The 23,625-nt window shown below is 35.2% G+C and overlaps 2 protein-coding genes across 5 annotated transcripts in view; one reads left to right on the forward strand and one right to left on the reverse strand.

The window, feature by feature from the left end:
* Positions 1-23,625, forward strand: part of LOC148942345 (uncharacterized) — a 184,776-nt gene that overhangs the window by 8,480 nt on the left and 152,671 nt on the right. The window contains exons 2-3 of one of the 2 annotated variants that reach the window (XM_089103091.1): positions 21,010-21,109; positions 22,042-22,166. In XM_089103091.1, coding sequence (XP_088959217.1) covers positions 22,050-22,166 — 117 coding nt within the window. In that variant the 5' untranslated portion in view covers positions 21,010-21,109; positions 22,042-22,049. The remainder of the gene's footprint in view (positions 1-21,009; positions 21,110-22,041; positions 22,167-23,625) is intronic. The other variant, XM_089103093.1, reaches the window with a different exon arrangement.
* LOC148942346 (two pore potassium channel protein sup-9-like) lies at positions 2,976-18,921 on the reverse strand. Of its 3 annotated transcripts, none has more exons than XM_089102935.1 (4): positions 18,804-18,921; positions 9,286-9,655; positions 5,930-6,412; positions 2,976-3,959 (listed from the first exon to the last, which is right to left on the reverse strand). In XM_089102935.1, exons 2-4 carry the CDS (start codon positions 9,635-9,637, stop codon positions 3,667-3,669), a joined length of 1,128 nt encoding a protein of 375 aa, XP_088959061.1. In that variant the 5' UTR covers positions 9,638-9,655; positions 18,804-18,921; the 3' UTR covers positions 2,976-3,666. The 3 variants fall into 3 exon arrangements, with proteins under 3 accessions (XP_088959061.1, XP_088959062.1, XP_088959063.1); XM_089102936.1 differs by lacking the exon at positions 18,804-18,921 and adding an exon at positions 13,421-13,506; XM_089102937.1 differs by lacking the exon at positions 18,804-18,921 and adding an exon at positions 13,429-13,496.

A 23,625-nucleotide genomic window follows, 5' to 3' on the forward strand; every position in this document is an offset into this window, starting at 1 on the left:
TATATTAATTAAAAATTGCCAGGGATGCCACTCAGATGGGAGAAAATGACACATAGAGTTTGAAAATTACCTTCTCCTTTGTATCTTTGTAAAAAAAACGAAATCTAGAAAAATTACACAAAAATTTTATTTTTGTGTAAATCAGGGTATGGGAGGTATACATTTCTGGAAGAGGGTGGGCACTGAATGTTTTTTTTATGTCAAATTCCCTTCATCAAACGAAGTTGGGTCACCGAATGCTGTATATTAAAATTGATAGAAATAGATAAAGAGCATCGGTTGGACTGGCACCGCTTATTTGTGAGCATAACATTTCTAAATTATTAGAAAAATATACATATATTGTTCGGATTCACTTTAATCTACTTGCAGCAGACATTTCGTACAACACGCTGATGTAGAGATAAATTTCACACGAATATGTTTGTAGTGATTTTGGTTCGTTTCAAGCTTAATTTGCATATTCAATTTAAGTTTCACTTACTTTAAGATTTATTTATTCTTTTTTATTAGTATCTATTATATGTTTGTTTGCATTGATTGTTTATTTAATTTCTGTTCGTTTTAAGTTTCATTTACAATTCACTAGGAAAGTATTTTTTTTCGTTTTAAGCTTGATTTTCATATTCAATCTAAGCATTACCCGGTTTAGGATTTATTTATTCATTTATATTATTACTTGTTGTATGGTTTTGCTACGATTGTTTATTTAATTTCTGTTCGTTTTGAATTTCATTTATTCTTTAATAGTAATTTCTGTGAGTTTGAATTTTAAAAGGTATTTATATCTGCTGAGCGTAAGTTTATAATGAACTTTACTTTTCTTTGAAAAACTTATTTTTCGGAAAGTTTTTTTTAATTAATATCTTGAAGAAGATGACCGTCACAACAGAAATTATATAGAATATACTGAAATACTGGAAAAAATAGAAATACTGGACACAACACATAGAATCACATCACAAAAATCACAAAAATAGAATCACAACAGGAATACTGGAAAAAATACAAATGAATGTGCATTGTCAGTTTAATATACATATACTGATATTTAGTAATCAAAATGTTAATATTATCTGATTTATTAAAGTTATAAAAGTAAAAACATTTATATTTTTTTCAGTAAAGTGCAAATTATATTCTGGCCTTGGGAAGGCATAGGGGTTTTGAGCCCAACTTATGTTAATTTCTGCTCATTTTGAGATTGATTTAATTATTTATTGTAATTTCTGTTCGTTTTGAGTTGCATTTACCTGTCGATGGTTATTTGTGGTAGTTTCATGCTTGGTAGATTATTTGATTTTAGTTTTGCTCTTTTTTTGTCTAATGGAGTTCTTTACTTTTCTTTGAAAAACTTATTTTGTGGAAAAAGTTTTTTAATTAATCTGCTTAAAACATCCTTGCTAAATCAATAATAATGATGACAGGCACAGAGACTCCTGGCCTTAAGCTGTGAAAGAGTAGTAAAAGTTTTGCATTCAGTCCATCCTAAATGACACGGTTTCTTGTCTTTAGGAACCTCTAGGTTGTATAAATCACTCTCTCTCTGTAATTTATTTACTTTTCTATGATTTTATGTTTTCAACGGTTTTTATGTTTTCAACCTCTCTTTTATTAATATTTCAGGGTTGGCAACAATAGGACTCTTAAACACCGCTTATATGAAGTATTTTGCCTGCTAGGTACAAGTTTTGCTCCATTTCTCTAGACACTCTTAAGGGTTCCAGCCTCCATTTTATGCTTCGGGAATGCTACCGTTTTGAACTTAGGATGAGGGCAGACAAGAGCTTTATACAGTATCTTTACCACACATGATTTCATCTGAATAAAGATATTCTTATTAAATTTAAGGACATATATTAAGATGTCCTAAACTCTTGCTTCAAAATTTTCCTTTGTGGAAAAAGTTTTTTTAATTAATCTGCTTAAAACATCCTTGCTAAATCAATAATAATGATGACAGGCACAAAGACTCCTGGCCTTAAGCTGTGAAAGAGTAGTAAAAATTTTGCATTCAGTCCATCCTAAATGACACGGTTTCTTGTCTTTAGGAACCTCTAGGTTGTATAAATCACTCTCTCTCTGTAATTTATTTACTTTTCTATGATTTTATGTTTTCGACGGTTTTTATGTTTTCAACCTCTCTTTTATCAATATTTCAGGGTTGGCAACAATAGGGCTCTTAAACACTGCTTATATGAAGTATTCCATTTCTCTAGACACTCTTAAGGGTTCCAGCCTCCATTTTATGCTTCGGGAATGCTACCGTTTTGAACTTAGGATGAGGGCAGACAAGAGCTTTATACAGTATCTTTACCGCACATGATTTCATCTTAATAAAGATATTCTTATTATATTTAAGGACATATATTAAGATGTCCTAAACTCTCGCTTCAAAATTTTCCTTGGATAGTTTTGGGCTATTTTCAAAATTTTCCTGATTTTGTTCATTTGCAGGCTATTATTTGTTGTGGTTCTTTCCCATTACCAGTAGATTCATAATGCCAAATCATTGTAAAAGAATAAAAGAAAACAAAACAATGGTACAAATTAGTAAATTTTTGTGTATAATCTAGGGTTATATCCAGAAATTCTGGGATGGGGGTGGAGGAGTGGGTGAGATTCCGTTACAATGACAGCACCTGTTATATTTGGAAAGTGTGTTGAATAGCATATCAAACAAGGTCGTACCCAGAGGGGGGGTTAGGGGGCTTGAACCTCCCCCGAAATGTTTGGTTGACTCGTAAAAACTTAACAAAAATGGATATGAACAAATTTTGTATACGTTTTTTGCGTTTTTTTTGTGTACCCCCCCCCCTCCCCCCTCCCCCCTCCCGAATTGTTTTTGAGTAAAACCCCCTCTGAAATAAATCCTGGGTACGGCCTTGATATCAAATGTCATGTTTGTCTTGTAAATATTTAATTTCTGTGTTATACTATAATTACCACCTTCCCTTCTAAACTAGCTAATATAACAATTCAATTCTTAGTTTGTTCTTATCAGATATACTCTATTTAATAAAACTGTCTTCTGAAATAATATAGCAAATGTCGAAAATTCTTAATTTCGAGTCTCACGCTATGTAGCCTACTATGTTTATTGATACACAGGCAGCTTGATTTTTCTTCATTCTTTTTATTTTGGATGTTTGTTTTTGTCCAGATGTCACTTTTTTAAATTTTCTTTTTCTCTTCTGCTGCTTCTATTCTCATTAACTGTATCGCCCTTAATGTATGTTTTAATCTATGCCGTAATTGTTATGGTTGACTCATATGGGGAACAACAGCTCTTTTCTTTTGAATTATAAGTAGTGTTAGATAGCAATTGGTTGAAACTGGAGCTGACAAATTTTTGTTTGCACGGAAATTTACAACCACAGTCAATAACTCTTATTTTTCTCAGATCAAGACTTAATTCAGGAAATTGTCTAAATTTGGAGACAGTCTGCATTTCTTTGCTGCTGTTGGAATTAAAAGACTGCATAAATCTTTTACAGACTTTTGGCAGTAATAGCTATGAATCGTTCATATTTGAGCCAAGCTTTCCTGATAAATTATAAATATTAGATACTATGGTTATTAATTGAAGTGGAAGCAGATGGACCTTTGGCTACTCAGGAAGGAACAAAAATAGTCAGGACCTCAGACTTTTTTCTGAGCAAGACGTCATTCAGAAAATCTTCTTAATTGTGGAGACTCACTCCATATTGTAGTTCTTGTATCAGACAGTTCAATCCTGTTCTTTTTTCTCAGCATCCTCACTCTATTAGTTTTGAATAATTTCCTTGCAAAACAGTCTGATGCAACCTTGTCTGGATTTTCTTCTGCTGCTGTTGCTGGCCTTGTGATTAAGCGTGCTGGATCACAGTCGCAACTACAAAATGATGAAGTTGTTGATTCTGTTCCTGATCCTCTTTTTTCAGTATTGTAGGAGCTTTCCAGCAGTCCATGCTGTGGACCTGAAACGATTTAAAATATGTCTTTTATGTAGGCTACTTGTTAGATACTTGTTTAACTTAGGAGCCAATCCAGCCTCAGCAAAAAGAAACAAACTTTTGCACAAAATTATACAATGAATCAAAGCAATACTCTCATTTCAGAATAACATTAATATTAAAGTAATAAATCAAAATAAAAAGTAAAATAATGAAGCTAGTACTTCTACTCATAAATTAAGGTTGTACAACAATATTACAATTAACTAATGTGTAAGTATTAAAATAATGTTTCTATAAACCTAAACGGTGGGGGGTGGGAGGAGCCATAGAGAGGGATAAAGTATTTGAATAAACTGATTGTCTGTCACAGACATATTAAGCCAAAAATTTAGTATGAATTCCTAAAAGGCAGTTTCAGATGAGTTTCCTGGGGGTGAACTTTCCAGGGAAGATTTTACACGGGGGGACTTTGTCAGAATTCCTGTATGATATTTTTTTTTTATTCGTGTTATTTCCTTTTTGGTGATTCAGTCTTACACGCTTATATGTTCCGGGGAAAACTTTCAGAGGGTTTGGAATGTCTTTTCCCATGACGGATGGGGGGGGGATTTTCAAATTCTCCTTGGGAAATTTTCCACGGGAGGAACTTTTCATTGGGGAGAGGGAGGGAGGGAAATTTTCCACGGAAGGGGAATTCCTCCATGATTTGAACATCGATCAAAAATACTTCTTATACGCAAAAATACGTTTTTTTTTTATATGGAAATAGGATGAGTGGAATTTTCCAGGCGAAATTGATCGCAGGAATTTTTCCGAGGCGGGATTTCAGTTAGTATGGAATTGTCTGGGAAGATGGATTTTCCATGGAGGGGGGAGGTGCATTTGCCGGCAGTACAGTTTAAATAGAATAAGGATCTTTTTTAAAGTACTGAAAAATTTTAGTGTAAAGATAGAGAGAGGTATTGAGGAGGGGGCATATGCCCTCATATGCGGAATAATTTCTGTTCCTTTTAAGTTTTAATATTGCTCCTTACTTTCAGTTGAAAAATATTGTATTTTTAAATTTAATTCTGAATGAAAGTAATTTTTTCTTTGTTAATTTCTTGATGCAAACACTTGAAAGCTCTGCAGCTACTTAGAAAATCATTAAAAAGACCCGTAAAACCAGTGTAAGTCTTGATACCAATACCAAATTTTCCCTGTTTGTATAAAGTTTTGCTTAGTTCGTGGGGTCAGTCTTCCTTCCTATGCTTTGGATAGGGGAGAAGAGGGCTTGAGGCTCAAAAAGTGTATCCTCATGACCAATATCGTTTCCCATGCGAGGTGGCTCAATTGAATTATGGAGATGTGGGGGAGTTTACTCCCTTAACTCCCTTAATTGGGAGAAATATGTTTGGGAACACCATGGATGCTTGGGCGATGACAGCTTCCCTCTTAAGATGAAACATTTTGAGCAAAAAGTAAAAGACTACTGTTATGTGCTTATATACCTGCACAGAGGACAGAGAAAGGAGGTACTATCTGAGAACAAGATTTCCTCGAGGAGCACCTTTAAAAAACAAAACAAAAAACTTGGAAATTATAACGTGAAATTTCATTTTGACATTTTAGACACTAGACCTACACCCCACCCCCGAAGAATACTTTCTGAATTTTAGGGGTGATGATTATTTTCGAAACATTGTTATAGAAAAGAAAAAATCTTGTGGAAAATTCGAAAGAAATTCCCCCTATATTTGAGAAAACCCTTAATTTGATATTAAAAAGGTACAGATATTAAATTTTTAAAAATACTCGGTTTTTCTAAACCAAACTAAAAATCGACATTAACTCTAAAAATTAAAATAATTCATCCTATGTATGAGAGTAACTCCCGCCTTTCTAAACTTCCCGCTCTTTACGCTAAAGTCTCACTGCCTTACATATTAATCATAATTAAACAAGAATTTCGGATTAGAATCATGGAAAACTTTTTTCTTTACAATTCTTACCTGTGATAATATCTCCTTCTAGATGAACTGTGTCCTTAGCAGCCTTGAGTGCGGCAGCTTCATCTCGTTTCTCGTCTTCCGTGTTAAGTGTTACAAGCCTCAGAACCATCAGATTCAGCGATGCTGCAACCACTGCTAGTCCAAATAGAATAAAAATCAAAGCGAAAAAGACATATTCGGGTTTTGAGTCGAGTGCACTATCCTGTTGGAGTGCAACCATATCCCCAAAACCAATTGTTGTCAAAGTAATGAAGCAGTAGTATATGGAGTCGAAATATGTCCATTTTTCGTAGTAAGAGAAGGCTGCTGCTCCACCAGCAGTCATAATTGTAGCTAGGGCGGTGACTACGATCACAAGGTCTGTTTCTGTCGCGACCGCATCTTTACATTCAAATATTTTTTTTACTTTTCGGATGATATAAGATGAGAAATGATTGAGACGATCACCAATTGCTTGAAACATGACCAGACCAAGTGGAATACCTACAACAAAAATTAATCAGATGTCTTGAATACTGAAAAAATCTTCCAACTGCCAAATTCCAGCGGCACTATTCCAACTGTTTTATGGATGAAAATATTGGAAATCGAAGTGGACTGCAGTCAATTAGGACTTTCCCCCGTTTTTATGTTTTTCCTGCTAAGTTACATTTTATTTCAATTTTTATCAGGCTGGATGTAAAAAAGGGTAAGTGAAAAAATCTAATCTAGGCATCATATCTTTATTGTATCCAGGGGCTAAGCTAGGGTTTTTAGTTTGGGAGGGGGGGGGGGTAATAAAGAATGTGCCGACAAAATCGTCAAGTGAGCCGACAAAATCGTCAAGTGTGCCGACAAATTTAGACACAAGCTAAATTAAGGCGCCAAAGACGCCAGAAGTTCCAAGGTGTCGGCGCTGAGTGCCAACACATTGGAACTTAATTTGTTTGGGGGAGTCCCTTTCCCTCCCCCTTAGCCGCGTCCCTGATTGTGTCAAATAAGGAAAATTTCGGATTTAGAATATTCTGCTATGAGGTTACCTTGATGATTTGTTTCAAAGGTGGAAAATTTAAGTTTAAAACCTAATCTTGCTGCTTGATATCGCTGCGTACCGTATTTGATATTTAATCGGTCTGTTCGAAAACAAAAATCAGGGCTAGGTTGGATCTTCAAAAAAAATTTCTGGGGGAGGGGGAGGCATCTAATATAGACACCATCCCTTAAGTAATTTTATTACTTACAAACAGTCTGGATTAAAAGTTATCAGGGTACCCTGTTTTTTTTTTTGGAAGGTGAAAGAGTTAAGCCATAAACACAAGAGAAGCATACATAAGGAGGGGGCTGAACGTTTTTCGTCGCCAATTTGTCTAAAAGTCTTGGCACTAAAAGCCCTTTTGGGACTATAATTTATAGCCAGTGAAGTAGCGGTGTAAATCGAAAGACATATGCATGCCCTGGTTATCAAAATAACATATTTACGTTGCCTCAGTAATAGCTTGGGGGTAGATTTGAAAGATTTGGGTTGTCTAGGGGTGGGTATGAAGGGGAGTTCAAATGTCGTGTTGCAGAGAAAAAGGGCTAGGAATATGTGCCTTGAGTCCACTTAATTGTTTTTGCACGGTAAGGCCTACGATACTTAAAACACAGTCACTTTTCATTAGCGACATAATTCGAAAGACACTATGTGTTGCCAAGTCATCGAAATAGCACATTCTAATGTATCTCCAGAACAGCTTGGGGGATCAAGTTGAAACTTTCAGGGCCTGCTGGTGGGCCAAGTGGACCTCAAATTTTGGTCTGGGAGGAGGGGCCAAGGGTACAAAATGTTTCTTCGGTCCACTTAAACGTTTTACCCTATGATCTCCCATTGGACTTCGAATCTTGTCACTGTTAAATAGCCAGGTAAATCGAAAGACATTATACGTTGCTAATTTATCAAAACATTGTATCTTCAATATCTGTGTAACAGCTTGGGGATAAAGTAGAAATTTTTAGGAATTCTTTTTTGTTTGGGGGGCCTCCAATGTGGAGAGGTAGTGACGCTAAAATTTTTTGAGTCCAATCTGCCTAATAGTTCTAGTATCAGGAATCTATTCCTAGTTAACTACTACTGCTATCAACATTTAACTGACACATAAGGCCACCTGAGGCCAACATAGCTGCGCACGATCCTCCTTTATCTCGAGCTGTTCAAAGCTTCTCTATTTACACCCTCCCGATAAGTTCCAGTTTCCTTTAAATCTTTTCTAATTTGCCACTGCATTTGGCAACGACCTGCTTTTCGTTCGGTCCTAGATTGATAGTTTAAAAAGGGGATCTTTCTAGTCTTCCAAACATTAATTTTCAAAAACCTATTCTTGTTCCCTGAACTCGCAAAACATCCTAAAAACATTCATTTTGCTAACATTTTTATCTAGGACACTCAAATCGTATATAACGTCAAGTCTAGGAGAGTTTTACCTTTCAACTTGATTCCTTGCTCCCCATAGTCTTTGCTGTGTTTCTTAGGACAAAGTCTGCCAAAATAATCCCTATAAATGGGGATAGAGCGCAAACCTGCTTAACTCCTGATTCAGTACGAAACCAGCTACTAACTTCATTTCCTACCTTAACTGCAGCAATATTGTCCTCGTACATTTGACTAATCACTTTAATGTATTTAAATTGTATGCTTTACAAGGATAGGACCGTCACCAGAGCTCTTGTATCGGCTGATTCAAACGCTTGTTCATAATCTATAAAACTAAAGGGATTTGATGATTTAGGTAATTCTCAATTATTAACCTAAGAGTGAAAATCTGGTCAACGCATCGTCTTCCATTTCTAAAATCACACTGTGCTTCTCTTACAACTTGTTTTATCCACAGCTTCTCTAAGTCTAAGAAGTTTCATCGTACTAAGTAATTTCGTTCTTACAGTAACCTAGTCTCTATGATTACCACACTCACTCTTTTCACATTTCTGTGAAATCATCTATTGATGGAGAGCAATTGCTTCCCGTAAAAATCATCTTCAATATTATAAAGAAAGGAATTAAGGTAGATATGTGAAACTCTCGGAGATTGTTTGGAATTGATATTTCAGCTGATCGTGGAAACTACTGGTAATTTCAGAATATAAGTTGGTTCTGGAAACGGCTTTTCTGTTTTGATTATAACTTTGCATTTTCATTATAAGGTTCTTTACATGTAAGGATCAAAATGTCTTGGTAATTGAAGCAAAGAAAAGAAAAAAAATAAAATGCAAAATTTTGAATTTTTCTTATCGCTTCTTGGGTGTTTCGAGAAAATAAGTATATCTTTGCAAATTTCCTCAGGTATGCTTAGTCGAGATTATTGACACGGCTTCAGTACCATTCAAACATAAATCAAACTCACCTAAGAAAGCATAAACCATCGTGAACGTCTTTCCCCATGAAGTAGATGGCGTAGAATGTCCATAACCAATTGTTGTCATTACAGTTGTAGCATAATAAAACGCTCCAGCAAATTTCCACTGATTTCCTCCCTTGTAAGGAAGCTCTTTGAAAGCTATAGCTTCAAGAATCTTCAAATCCACATCACTAATGTTAAATCGCCTTTGTATGAGTCGTTCGCTTTCAAAGAGGGCGTTGCGGTATTTATTTTCGTTTTCCGATTCTATGGCATCAAATATGGCAGCACCCATTAAAAGATAGGTGAACGTGCATATGATTAGGGCCAAAGTACGGACGTTCTGTTTTTTCATCATTTTTATTTGTTTTGGCTCCTGTAATTGAAATCATGAAGAGTTAACCACCACAGAAATAGTGAATACATTTAGCATTGCCCCCCTTTTCTCATTGGAAAGAATGAGGACTTTATTTGATCTTTTCTAGACCCAGAGGAATTTGGCAGTAAATAAATTCTGGATTGATCATTTCACTAAATCTGTTAGGGAAATAACTATTAAAAAACAAACACATATTTAGGATCACCATAAAAAGCTGATTCTTTGATTTAATTTTATCAATAGTAAGGCTCTTATACTTTCGTTATTGACAAGTATCGTTATTTTCTTACCACTCATTACTATGAAGAATTTTTTTTTGTTACTCCAACCAAATCATACAATAACACTGCTCGTTGGAAACTGGAAAGGAGTCACTCAGTTACAAATTAGAAATTATATTTTCCTTATTAAAGTTAAAAACATACTGGCAGGCAGCCAACAATAGGGCAAAATACATTTTTACCATGGTTTTTCCTTATTCTGCTCTCTTTCCTTTGGTTTCCTTATAATTACTTTTATAGTCCCAAATTTCCTGGGGGCTTCAGGGGGGCTCCCTTAAATTATTGTTTCTTGTAACTGTTTGGCTCCTAACTTATAAAAACCAGTTCTAGTCTTCGGTTAAAAAAGGGCAAACAGTCGAATAATAATAATAATAATAGGGACAGTGTAGTTGAAACCTTTGTAGGATACAAATCATGAACGCACTTTCAGGATTAAACTGCAAATTAATCCACCAGGTTAGTGTTCCTCTCCTTAAGAGGAGAGGAATAGGGCAAAAATCTTAATAACAGAGATAGTCGAAACTCTAAACATCTTCCCTTCTACTTGATCCCAGCACCAGATTGTACTGCATTCTTGATGTACCACAAATAGTGGTTTAGACTGTACAACAGACCTAAAAGGCAACAAATTTTGTTCCCAAATTTTAAAGACACGGATTAAAAAATTACATTTTAAAAAGAAGGAAATGTGTAGGGGTGAAATTCCTTCTGGCTTTTCACCGTGCCAGATCCACTTCACACCTGTTCGCTTGAAAAAGCGGTAAAAACCCGACAGTTGATCAAATAATAACCCTAATCATAATAAAAATAATATTAAATAATTATACTAATACTAATGTATTTCACCCCTCTGTACAACAAAATATGAATGCGCTTTGAGGAGTCTAAAAAAGAAAAGATGAATGTATTGAAAACAAAAAGAGAAAACACACGTACAGGAATAGGAGAAACTTAACTACGTAGACAACACACTTAAAACTCACATTTAAGCAGAAAATCGATGATATTATAGCAACGTTTACGGGATCTGTCCACAAGTTGACACATTTTAAAAGAAAATAAAAGACACCATATATATTGTTAATGTACTGGTTACTCCGAAGTGGCAGCCGGAGAAGATATTTGAACAGCGAAAAATATGTATAGAATTTTCTTCTGCTTTGGTAATGTGAAGAAACTTCGTAGTGGTTGTGCCAGTCGGGGGGGGGGGGTAATTTCTCTTCGACACGTTTTTGTTTGATGATAGAGTTTGACTTGATTTTAAGTTTTCGATTTGTAATTAATTTTGTGGATTTTGACTTTCTTGCACTGAAAAGTGGTAATGTAATCATTGAGAGCCATGCAGTCTATGTCGTGTCTGAGCTTAGATATCTTAGTATCATGATTGCTAAAGCCTGGCAATCCATTCTTAAGCAAACAACCGCCACCAAAAAGTATGCTTATAGTTCTGTAATCTAGAATCCCGGAGCCTACTCCAGGGATTATCTGCCCTCCGTATTTCGTTCAGTTTGCCAGCCGCATGTAATCTGCCTTGCCGGTGCGTCCCAGGCATTGACGATGAGAGAATGTGAAAAAATCAGAATTTACAGGCTGTCCCAAAAGGAGCATCGGATTTGAATCTACTATAAATTGAATTTATTTATTTGAAAGAAGCAAGCACAATATACCTGTCTCTTCAGGAGATGTTGCAATTATACGTGAAACACAACATCGGACGTATGCCCCCCCCCCCCCATGCTAGCTCTACAGGCACTTATTTTGTCAATGAAACTATATGCCTGAGAAAATGTGCCTGATTTTTTGATAAAGGGGAAAACACCCCCCAAAAACTATGGAACCTTAATGAAAACCGTACAATCAAATTCGGTGTGTCAGAAAACCCTACTTAAGAAACCTACTACAGTAGATTTTCTAATACGCTGAATATGATGGTGTGATTTTTATTAGGATGCTGTGACTTTTTGGGGTCGTTTTCTCCCCATATCGAAAATCAGACAAATTTCCTCAGGCATATAATTTCATAAACAAAATAAGTGCCTATAGGGCTAGCAGGGGAGGAGGGACATATTCCCGATGCTGTGTTTTACCTATAATTGAAACATCTTATGGAGACTGGTGTATTTTGTTTGCTTGTTTCAAATAGATAAATTCGATTTATAATAGATTCAAATCAGAGGCTCTTTTTGGGACACCACGAACTACTATTAGTACACACAATATCAGACTTCCCGACTTAAAAAATGTGTTCTTACAGAGCCATCCAAGTAATGGTTTAGCATTTGGGATCATTTGATGCTTAAAATTAGACTAATGAAACGTCGTTTCTCATATGCATTTAAGCGCCGTTCCTTTTTTTTTATAAAAGCTGGTGCGGAAATTGATTTCTTGTTTGTTTTTGTTGTGATCCCCAATAACCTTTTTGTATAGGGTGGGTAACGATACGATTATTATTATTATTATTCATTGTCATTTCAGTTAGTTTTAAGTTTAACTTATTATATACTTGTTTCCTATTCGTTTTTGGTTGTTGTTTTCACTCTTCTTTGGCATTTTTTTTTTTTTTTTTTTTTTTTTTTTTTTTTTTTTAAATCAAGTTCTGTCTGTTTTTCAGTTCAGTTGACATAATTTTATTTAAATTAAAATTTAAATCAGCCAGAAAATTCAAATTTTTAGTCAAAATATTCGACAGCCTATACAGATGGGAAGAAATGAAAATGCATCACTCAGTTTTCACATTTTTTTTTTTTTAAATCTGTTCTCACAAAAAGCAACATTAAATATTAAACTAAAAAAGCACGTTTTCCAACCGAAAGTAATGAGCAACTTTAAAACTGAAAACAAACAGAAATTATTCCGTATATGAGGGAAAGCGGCTACTCCTTCCTCATCCCTCGCTCTTTGCGCTTAAGTCTTATAACCTAATTCTTTTGAAATACTTCTCATTCAAATTCAATGACCTTGTGTTTCAGGAATCTTTCTCAAAGAATTTTGACACAAAGTAAAACGGTAGCGTTAAGAGTGACCGTTGAGGAAGGGACAGCCCGGGTCATATACGGACGCATTTCTTTTCGTTTTAAGTTATTCTGCTCCTTACTTTCACTTGAGGATTTTTTTAAATTTAATTTCTGACCGTTTTTCAAATCATGTCAGGAAATCCTCCCCCCCCCTTCCGTGGAAGATTTTCCCGGGAAGAAAATCTTCCGTGGAAGATAATATATATTATAATTTTATTATAATTTTAAATGTTATATTATTATAAACATGTTATTATTCATATATAGTATATGTTTTTCAGTAAATATGTGACCTCGTCATGCCTTGTGACGTTAAAGTCTGAGTGGCTATGGTTTTTTCATGGGTAGGTTTGAATCCTAGAAAAAATATAAAAATAGAGACTGGACTTTTAAATATTTTACGGTCATAAATTGTCGTTAACTCTGAATTACGCTTGATTTTTAGAATGAAAGAATAGAATAAATACATATTAACTTGCGAGAATCTACTCTCTATTCCTTCTTCTATTTCTCATGTTATTTAAACATTTTCGTCTGCGGCAAGGTGTGCCTGCACATCTAAAACTATGCTTTAGGAATGACTGATTCCATGAGTCTTTTGTTTAGAACCTTGATTCGCATGCGACGGCGGCGCATGCAGCGCACTGCGCATGCGGGGCATGCCCCACCAATAGAGCATGGCAATATTTTGGTGGGTCATGGGCAGGACGTACACCTCACAACCGACGGTACTTGTCCATTATATGTTACCCACCGCTATATCAAACAGTTCGTGGTAACGAACTGTAAGTAAGGAGCGACACGGCTCAATAGTAACCAAAACTCTAAAAAACGGAATTTTGATACCAATAGATACATCAAAAGAATCAGATTTATATGCTAATTTTAGATATATAAATTTCATGAAGTTTAGTCCTACCCATGAAAAGTTACGCGCCAGAGAAAATTTGCCTTATTTTAGAAAAAAGGGGAAAACAATCCTTGAAAGTCCTAGAACTTTAATGAAAATCACAGTATCAGATTCAGTGTATCAGAGAACCCTACTATAGAAGTTTCAAGCTCCTATGCGCAAAAATGTGGAATTTTGTATTTTTTGCCAGAAGAAAGATTTTTTTTTTCCAGGGGTGATCGTATCTAGACCCCGGCGGCGCGCCGATGAGGGAAGATCGGCGGCGGTGGGACCAAAAACAGCAAGCCGCGCCGCCGGCGCGATCAATGTTGACCGCAAACATTAATGTTTTCATCAGTCTTTCTCAAATCACACCTTGAACCTTCCAACCATGAAGGTGTTAGTGAGTACAGACTTTTTGACGCGACTTCGGCGCTGGGCATATGGCACCTTTGCCAGTCAAGTGTAACGATAGGTGGGTAAACCGCTGTCACTCTCGTTACGCCAACTTGTTTAAGTGTAGATCTACTCGGTACTTATGAATGAATTTTTTCAAAGTAAACCCATTTCATTAATAATAAAAAAAAAAAAAAAACGGGTTGGACGCATATGTCCCTTTCGACGATAAAACCATGCAAGTGCTGTATCAAGTATAACTCACGAAAATCTTCTTAATTTTTGTCAACTTTTAAACTTTTTGGCATACCTGCTTTCAATAAAAAAAAAAACTATCACTTAAATATAATAACTCCCAATGCTCCCCCTCTGGATACCATCTTGAGAGGATACCGTCTCTGCTTTAAATAAAAAAATTAACTTATTAGCACCTCTGCTTTAAAAAAAAATCGAGGTATTATCATTTAAATATGATAGCTCACTACCCCCCCCCCCCCTCTTGATAACACCTTGATAGGATGCCGTCTCGGCTTTACATTAAAAAAAATTAACTTTTTGGGATCCCTGCTTTCAATAAAACAAATTTCGAGATATTTTCATTTAAATGTAATACCTCCCTACTCCCCCCTCTGGATACCACCTTGATAGTATACCGTCTCAGATTTCATTAGAAAAATAAATTACTTAATATTTAACTAGGTCACTATATGGTTCAAACAAACACGCAAAATAACGTTAAACAGCTTAGTGTTCCTTGAAATAAAATTGAGGGTATGAGTAAAGGGGTACAGAAACAACAACAAAAATGTCAAAATTATTCAGATATACCTCAAATTTTTGGAAAACTGAGTCATAGGTTCGCCGTGGCATTCAATAAGATCCAAAGAATCTAATTAAGAGGGAGCACACACAAAAGCCAAATTAGGCCAGTAGTCTATGAGAAATCGGAAAATACCCAAGACAATGAACAAGTCCTAATGGGGGGGGGGCTGGGTCCATAAAAATATTTCAATGGGAATTTGATATCATTTTCTTCTGTCTCCACTTTAAATGAAAAAAAAATCTTTTGGCATCCCTGCTTTCAATAAAAAAATGAGGTATTATTATTTAAAAATGATAGCCCCATACCCCCCCCCCCGATAGGCAATAATTTACAATTTATTTATGAATCATGTTTTTGGGGTAACTTCCGGTTCAATATTTAATTCTCCAACCTTGTAAATAGCTTAGTCTATAGCTAATTTTTTTCTCAATATAGGGTTTTTTCTTGGAGGGGGGGGGGGGGTAAAAATGTTTCTGAAAGAAGATTGTATTTTTTATCAGGCGTTCAACAATTGAGTATTAAACATTAAGCAAATCTTATCTAAAAACAGTAAAAAAAAATTGCAAACTTACAATTCAGCTGTAGAAACAATCTGTCGGCTGTCAATTTCAAAATCCTACTGAAGACTGAAGTTGTATAGTAATAAATACGTTCTATAATTCTATTCAATTTGAAAATTAAATTCTTGACCATGAATGATGTAAGAAACAACGATTGGTAAACTGCATTCGAAATGATTTAAACTCATATCATAAAGACGATACTTTTTTTGTCAACATATGAAGAACTGTGTATATTGCAATTGCATATTGCATCTGTCTGGTTTTTATGCCAAGTAACAAAAGAGATGAAAATTAATGAACAAGAGAGTAGTGAAGAATTATGGTATGCAAAGTAATATTTGGCAGGGAAAGTCACTGGTGATAAATCGCTCGGGGTGGCACCGTGATTGCGTGATTTTCGGGGATGGGGGAACCAAATTTTTTTGGGGGTAACGCATAGATTTTCTTGGAAATACCCGAAAATTCGGGGATAGTGCAAGCCCTGCTTGATTTCCAATCAGGAAAATCGAAATACTAAACCACACGAGAAGGAAAAGCTCCGACTTTGCGGTTGATGCAATAAAGAATTGCCGTAAAATTAATTTAAAGTCGACTGAACGCCGCCGCCTCTGTCGGCGGCGGCGCGCCTGCGGCGTTACGACACTTCGGCGGCGTTCGACCGGGCCTCTCGTCGGCGGCGTTCGGTCGATCCGCCCGTGCGGCGCCAGGGTCTAATTGTATCGATACAGTAGTCCTAGAATATCGTGAGAGGGCTCATTCAAACGGAAATGTAAAGTTCTAGTGCCCTTTTTAAGTGACAAAAAAAATTGGAGGGCAACTGGGCCCCTCCCAGGCTCATTTTTTTTTCTGAAGTCAGCCAATCAAAATTTTGAGGTAGCCATTTTGTTGAACATAGTCGAAAATCTAATTAATATGTCTTTGAGGATGACTTAATCCCCCAGAGTTCCCAGGGGAAGGGCTGGATAAACTTTAGCCATTGTTTACATATAGTATTGGTTTTTGGGAAGTATACAGGCGTTTTCAGGAGGAATTTTTGTCTGGTGGGGGGGGGCGGGTCGGAGTAGGGGTTACGGAGGAGAATTTGCCCATGGAGGATCTTCCCTTGGGGGAAGGGACATTTCTATGAAGGGGGTTCCAGATTTCTCAACATTATTTAAAAAACGATCAGAAATTAAATAAAAAAAAGAGTTTTTTTTTCAACTGAAAGTTAGGAGCAACATTAAAACTTAAAACGAACAGAAATGATTCGTATATGAGGGGGTTCGCCCCCTAGTCAGTACCTCGCTCTTTACGCTGAAGTTTTTTTTTAGTACTTTCAAAAAAGCGATCTTTTCTAATTAAACGGTCTTTGTGATTCAGAGGTTTGTGATTCGAACAAAATTCGAACTTTAGCGTAAAGAGCGAGGTATTGAATAGGGGGCGAACTCCCTAATATACGTAGGCCTAATAAAAACATACGAATATCGAAATTCGTTAGGTAAGTTAATTCTTAAGTTAAGTCAGAACAAAATTTCGAGAAAGCCATTTAGCCAAAAAAAGGACAATTAATGTGCAGATTTCGTTTTAATTATTCATGTACGGTGAGCCAAAATCAAAGCTGCATTAATTCAAAAACGTTCAGAAATTAAATAAAAAACAAGTTTTTTTTAACTGAAAGTTAGGAGCGACATTAAAACGTAAAATGAAAAGAAACTATTCCTTAAATAAAAGGGGCTGTCCCCTCCTCAACGACTCGCTCTTTACGCTAAAGTATGACTCTGTCTCACAACTTTATTTTTTGAAACAACAAAAAACTTCAGCGTAAACAGCGAGGTGTTGAGGAGGGGACAGCCCCTTTCATATACGGAATAATTTCTGTTCGTTTTAAGTTTTAATGTCGCTCCTTACTTTCAGTCAAAAAAACCTTTTTTATTTATTTAATACTGTACAAGGAACTACTACAGGGAACCAGAAAAACGGGTATTTGCTAGATAAATGGATGGCAAAGCGTGATTTAAAATTGCGTTTACAATATTTATACTTTTCTTTTTTAGGGTTTAGGGGGGGGGGAGATACCTAGGTTACGAATTTAATATATGCTATGCTTTACCCCTCCCCCCCCCCCTTACAAAATAAATGTAAAAGTGCCCTTTTTAATAGTCGAAAGTGATTTGAGGGCAACTGACCCCCCTCTCACGCCCACCGTTTCCTCAAACACATCCAATCAAAATTATGAGATAGCCATTTTGTTCAGCGTAGTTGAAAGTTCTGGAAATTAGGTCTTTGAGGATGACCCCCTTATGTGCAAATATATAACCCAAATTTGTTTCTAATCTATCATATATTCATCCTATTTTATTTTATTTCATTAGCATTAAGCAAACTTGACTTCTTTCGTGGGTACCTAATAATGCACAAGTACCCAACAGACTATACTTTAAAGCCTTAGTTGGGGAAAAAAATTCATGGAAGTGACGTAACGTTCTTATGCATTTAAAAAGCAAAAAAGAGGCAGGATAGTATTGCAATGACGTCATATATTATATAAAAGATGTTGTATTAAGACACCCTCCCAGGAAGTTGTCATTTCCTTTAAATCTTTCTACCAATCTTTCTTTATGATATCCTCCCACCCCAACAGCAGACGACCTGCTTTCCGTTTAGCCTTATACGGTTGGCCAAAAAGGACAATCTTCGGCAGTCTGTCCATCCTTCATCTGCAAAACGTGTCCGAGCCATCTCAACCTTTCTCTCATTATAGCCATAGAAAGCAGGATTGAATCGCATTTTCGTAGAGCCTACTGTCTGAAACACAGTGAGTCAGCTGGGTACTCAGTTAGGTTTATAATGAGAGAAAAAATTATGATTAGAGAAAAATAGGATATTGATGTTGAGAGGAAAGGGGATTAATATAAATTTGTGCTTTTTTGTTGTTGTTGCTTTTACCGGGAGGCGAGGGTAGTCTTACGTTGCTATATTGTAATTTGAATATTTGAATACTCTGTTGTATGGCCTTGTTCGGCTTATCATTAATCCACCGTCATTTATAATAAAATACAACGTAGATAAAGATCGTTTTAATTTGGACACGATGATGTTTTGGTTCCGATACCCCTAAATCCATCTTTTCACGCGACAAAAATATTTTGCTTGATTCTTATCCAAATTATTTAAGTCTTGGATATACTAAAAAAACTCACCTATTTCATCCAGCTGTAACAATCTCTGAAACACTGTCAACTAATCCTTAGAGTCCATGTTTGGTTGGGAATTTAGTTTTGCCCCTTTCTCTAAGAGAAAATATTTCCCTTGTCTTAGAGCAACAGGGATAGATCTCGTCATCTGCAGAGAAAGATAGAAAAATCAATGGAACTATGCTCCCTTTTTAAGATAACGCACTCTCGGGAGATAAAAAGTATTTGCTATCTTAAGTGCAAATCTAAGTAGATCGATTATTCTTTTCAATGCTAGTTTTTAAGTAATATTCATTCATAATTCCTCGTAAGAAGTAAAGGGGTGGAGGGGTGACCATAAAATCAGTGCAGTACTGTCATTCTCTGAAAACCCTGAAAAGGATAGAGCATCGCTTGAGGTTTCCTGAAAACTTGATATTCGAATTTTTTGTCAGCCAATTAATTTTAGCGAAGAAAGCCTACAAGTTTTTGCAGTAACTATTTTTTGCTTTATAATAAAAACGGAAACCCAGTTCATAATAAGTTTATATTTTAATGAATACCTACTGACACTCTAGCCTTGATTGATTCCGGAGGGTTGCGACACAACAATCATTTGTCCTACTGTGGGTTTTAGGTTTAGCTTCATTGTTAATTGTAAACTTGTACGCCCTATTTATAATAATAGGTGGTTTTCATTGATGCTATCATAGAGGCCACAAGTGTTGCACAAATAATAATTTTTACGATTCCAACGCCAAAAAGGTTTTTTTTTGTAGATTTACAGATCACGCGCTCGTAGCAATCAATTTCTTCAGTATCTTCCGTAAATACACGCCGTTTCATGCATAATGAACAATGACAATAACTTTTACCATTCCTACACCAGAAAGGCGTTTCTATAGATTTCCACATCGTGCGCTCGCAGCAGTCAATTTCTTCAGTTTCTTCCGTAAATACAAACCGTTTCATGCATAATGAACCATGAACTATCGTGGCCTATAATCTCAAATAAAATCGTGGGATCCATAGAGGGAGCATAGTAATCTGATCAGAGTCCCCACCCCAGCTGTCGTAAAAAATTAGTCTGGCTTCATTGCTTACTGTAATTTCGTACAGCCTATTCATAATACTGGTGGTATTTTTCGTATTGATAGAGGGGCATAGTAAGCAAGTCAAAGTCCCTACCCCTTCTGTCGTAATAAATTTAGTCCAAGTAGTAAGCAATGTGAAGAAAATTTTTATTCTTTCGTATGTGTCGCGGCTCTACTACTGATCTTTGGCTTTCTAAGTCAATAGGTGTCACCCAAAATGCATGATATTACTCTTATAATGTCTGAACTTGCAAATAGAACAGATCCTGTTGTGACAAATTTCAGTTCATTTTGGCTTTCATTTTTTCGTCCTTTGTAATTTCTTATTTTTAGTTCTGCTCGGTTTAAATTTGCTCTTTACTGTTCACGGAAAATGTTTTTTTTTAGTTTAATTACTTGAAATATCTAAACGCCTTTAGTGTTTCATGGTGGTTTTTATAAGTTTATGTGGGGGAAAAGCAAAAACAACAAATATTTCGGCAAAATATGATTTTTGAAAATCCAATTCTTGAGCGATTGAATTCTTTTTGCGGGTAACAAAATTGCACTGAAGAATACTGTTTTAGACATTAAGAACAACTTTATTGACTTTTACAGTCAAATTCTTAAGCATTAGACCAAAATTATGACTGTCGATGTTGGTCAAGTTGGCTCTCCAAGTAGAGAATCCAATCGGTACGGAAAGAAGTATTTTTGTAACAGATCCTTTCTCCTGCAATCATTTAACGTTTTTTTCGTGGTCGAAAATGGCATTCATAAAAGCTACTAGGGAAAAATTTACTGACTTTGAAAGCCTTTGGACATCATTTGCAATTACGATTGTCGACGTTGGACCAGCAGTTTTTGGTCAATTCTATGTTTTTTTTCTGCTTATTAAATTCAATTGTTGGTCAAACTTGTGTTTTTTTCTCACGTCGAAACGGCTTCTATAATTTTCAAGTGACTTTATTTCCAGGTTAAAAAATTATATTGAGAAAGACTGCCATAGGCACAAAGAGAAAAACTTGTTGGCTTTGAAAGGCTTTGAGCAGAAATTTCAACTGTGATTTCGACGTTGGTCATTTAATTTTTGGTCCAACTTGTTTTTTTTTTCTCACATCGAAATGCCTTCTATCATTCTAAAGTGTCTTTATTTCCAGGTTAAAAAAAATTATATTGACAAAGACTGCCAATGGCATAAAGAGAAAAACTTATTGGCTTTGAAAGGCTTTGAACATAAATTGCAATTGTGATTTTGAGGTTGGTCATTTAATTTTTGGTCAAACTTGTTTTTTTTACTCACATTGAAATGCCTTTTATGATTTTAAAGTGACTTTCTTTCCAGGTTAAAAATGATATTGACAAAGAATACCATAGGCATAAAGAGAAAAACTTTTGGTCAAACTTGTTTTTTTTTCTCACATCGAATTGCCTTCTATCATTTTAAAGTGACTTTATTTCCAGGTTAAAAGACAATATTGACAAAGACTGCCATAGGCATAAAGAGAAAAACTTATTGGCTTTGAAAGGCTTTGAATATAAATTGCAACTGTGATTTTGACGTTAGTCATTTAATTTTTGGTCAAACTTGCTTTTTTTTATCACATCGAAATGCCCTCTATCATTTTAAAGTGACTTTATTTCCAGGTTAAAAAATGAAATTGACAAAGACTGCCAAAGGCATAAAGAGAAAAACTTATTGACTTTGAAAGGCTTTGAATATAAATTGCAACTGGGATTTTAAAGTTGGTCATTTAATTTTTGGTCAAACTTGCGTTTTTTTTTTATCACGTCGAAACGGCTTCTATCGTTTTAAACTGACTATATTTCCAGGTTAAAAAATGGTATTGACAAAGACTGGCATAGGCATAAAGAGAAAAACTTATTGGCTTTGAAAGGCTTTGAGCATAAATTGCAACTGTGATTTTGAGTTGGTCATTTAATTTTTGGTCAAACTTGCGTGTTTTTTTTCTCACATCGAAATGCCTTCTATCATTTTAAAGTAACTTTATTTCCAGGTTAAAAAATGATATTGACAAAGACTGCCAAAGGCATAAAGAGAAATACTTATTGGCTTTGAACATAAATTGCAACTGCGATTTTGACGTTGGTCATTTAGTTTTTGGTCAAACTTGCGTTTTTTTTCTCACGTCGAAACAGCTTCTATCATTTTAAACTGACTGTATTTCCAGGTTAAAAAATGGTATTGACAAAGACTGCCATAGACATTAAAGGCAAGCTTATTGGGAAAAATGCACGCGCGTCAGACAATTGGATAGGAGAATGTGTGGATTTCTTTTTGTCTGAGCTTGGAAACGTAAGTAAGTTTAAGGATGAATCTTCAATACGTAATCATTTGCATAATGAAATTTCGAAAACCAATGCTATGTAACGTTTAGGACATGAAAGGGAAATTGGTCCTTGCGCTCGGCTACTCTACAATCTTTAATAAATTTTGTATTTATTTATTAAGCAACACACTATTAATCACTGATTCAATCTGAGAGCAAATTGGTCTTACAATGATAAAACTGCAATGTCTAGTTTGTTAGAAATGAATTTTTGGAAGTGACACAGGAAGTGGGATGAAAGAGGCTTAGAAAACAATTTCCAGAAAGGGATCGATCGACAAGATATACCAGTGCTCCCATACCAGACAAGTTTGATGCGCTTTCAATCCCTAATCAAACAATTTGCGGTAACCTACTGTATGTAAAGAGCAGCTTGTGGTAATGGTTACCCAAACTTAAAGACAGAAAATTTTTAATGACATTCTATACTACAATAGAGATGGTTTTTCATAATGAATATGTAGTGGTTTTTATTTTACTTATTGGCTCTACATAATTTTGCTTTGTATTACTTGATTTTTAAATGCTTTCCTTATTGAGCAGAAGGATTTCAATTCTGTAAGACGTGTAAGTTATGTTTCTCAGATAGTCGACGATTGTTGCGATGTCTATAGAATATGTAAGTAAATGGTTATTTTTTCATCTTTTTCTTTAATTTAATGTTTTTTTCTTTTTTAGTATGGCATTAATGCTTCTTTTTGGGATCAATGGCTAGTTGCTGTTTGTTATTTATTGTTAGTGGCTTTAGCCCTTTGTCCTTTATTTGCCCTTTAGCCCTTTATTGTTAGTGGCTTTAGGCGTTAGGACTAATTAAATATACTAATTTACGTTTAAATAATTCCAACCTTATCTGGAGAAACTTGAAACTCTGAAAAAAAAAATCTGTTTATTGCTATAAGTATTTAGGCTATATCTTTTATCTTCTCTTTATTATTATAAGAACATATGATTTTAGCTTTTTTGATTAAGCTATTGTAAATTGGACTTGACGAATATCACCTCTATTTATATCTGTATTATATTCTAATTCTAAAAAGGTGAATTATTCTAATCCACCTCTGTTTATATCTTCACCTCTATTTGAACTAATCCCGTTACCTATAATTCTATTAGTTTCTACAATTTTTCTAATATATTATACACATTTAACATTACATTATGGTGCGGAAGATCAAATAGATGTTCTGCAACTATTGAATCGAACGTTCATAGTTTCAAAAGTGTGGTTTCTGGTATGAAAAAATTTATTGGTATTTTATGCTGTTGGAGTCTGTTTTCTAGATTTTGCTGGTCGAAGTAAAATTTTCCACTAGAAAAAGGTATTCTTTGTACGCCACAAAGTAGTGTATACGCTATACAAATTAATAAAAAATATTTTTTTAAAACAGGTTCATATGTCATTTGAAAAACATACTAAGTGATGTG

Source organism: Artemia sp. Qi Xiang Cuo, chromosome 17, assembly GCF_049724085.1.
Source record: "Artemia sp. Qi Xiang Cuo chromosome 17, ASM4972408v1, whole genome shotgun sequence".
In the NCBI taxonomy this organism is placed as follows: Eukaryota; Metazoa; Arthropoda; class Branchiopoda; order Anostraca; family Artemiidae; genus Artemia; species Artemia sp. Qi Xiang Cuo.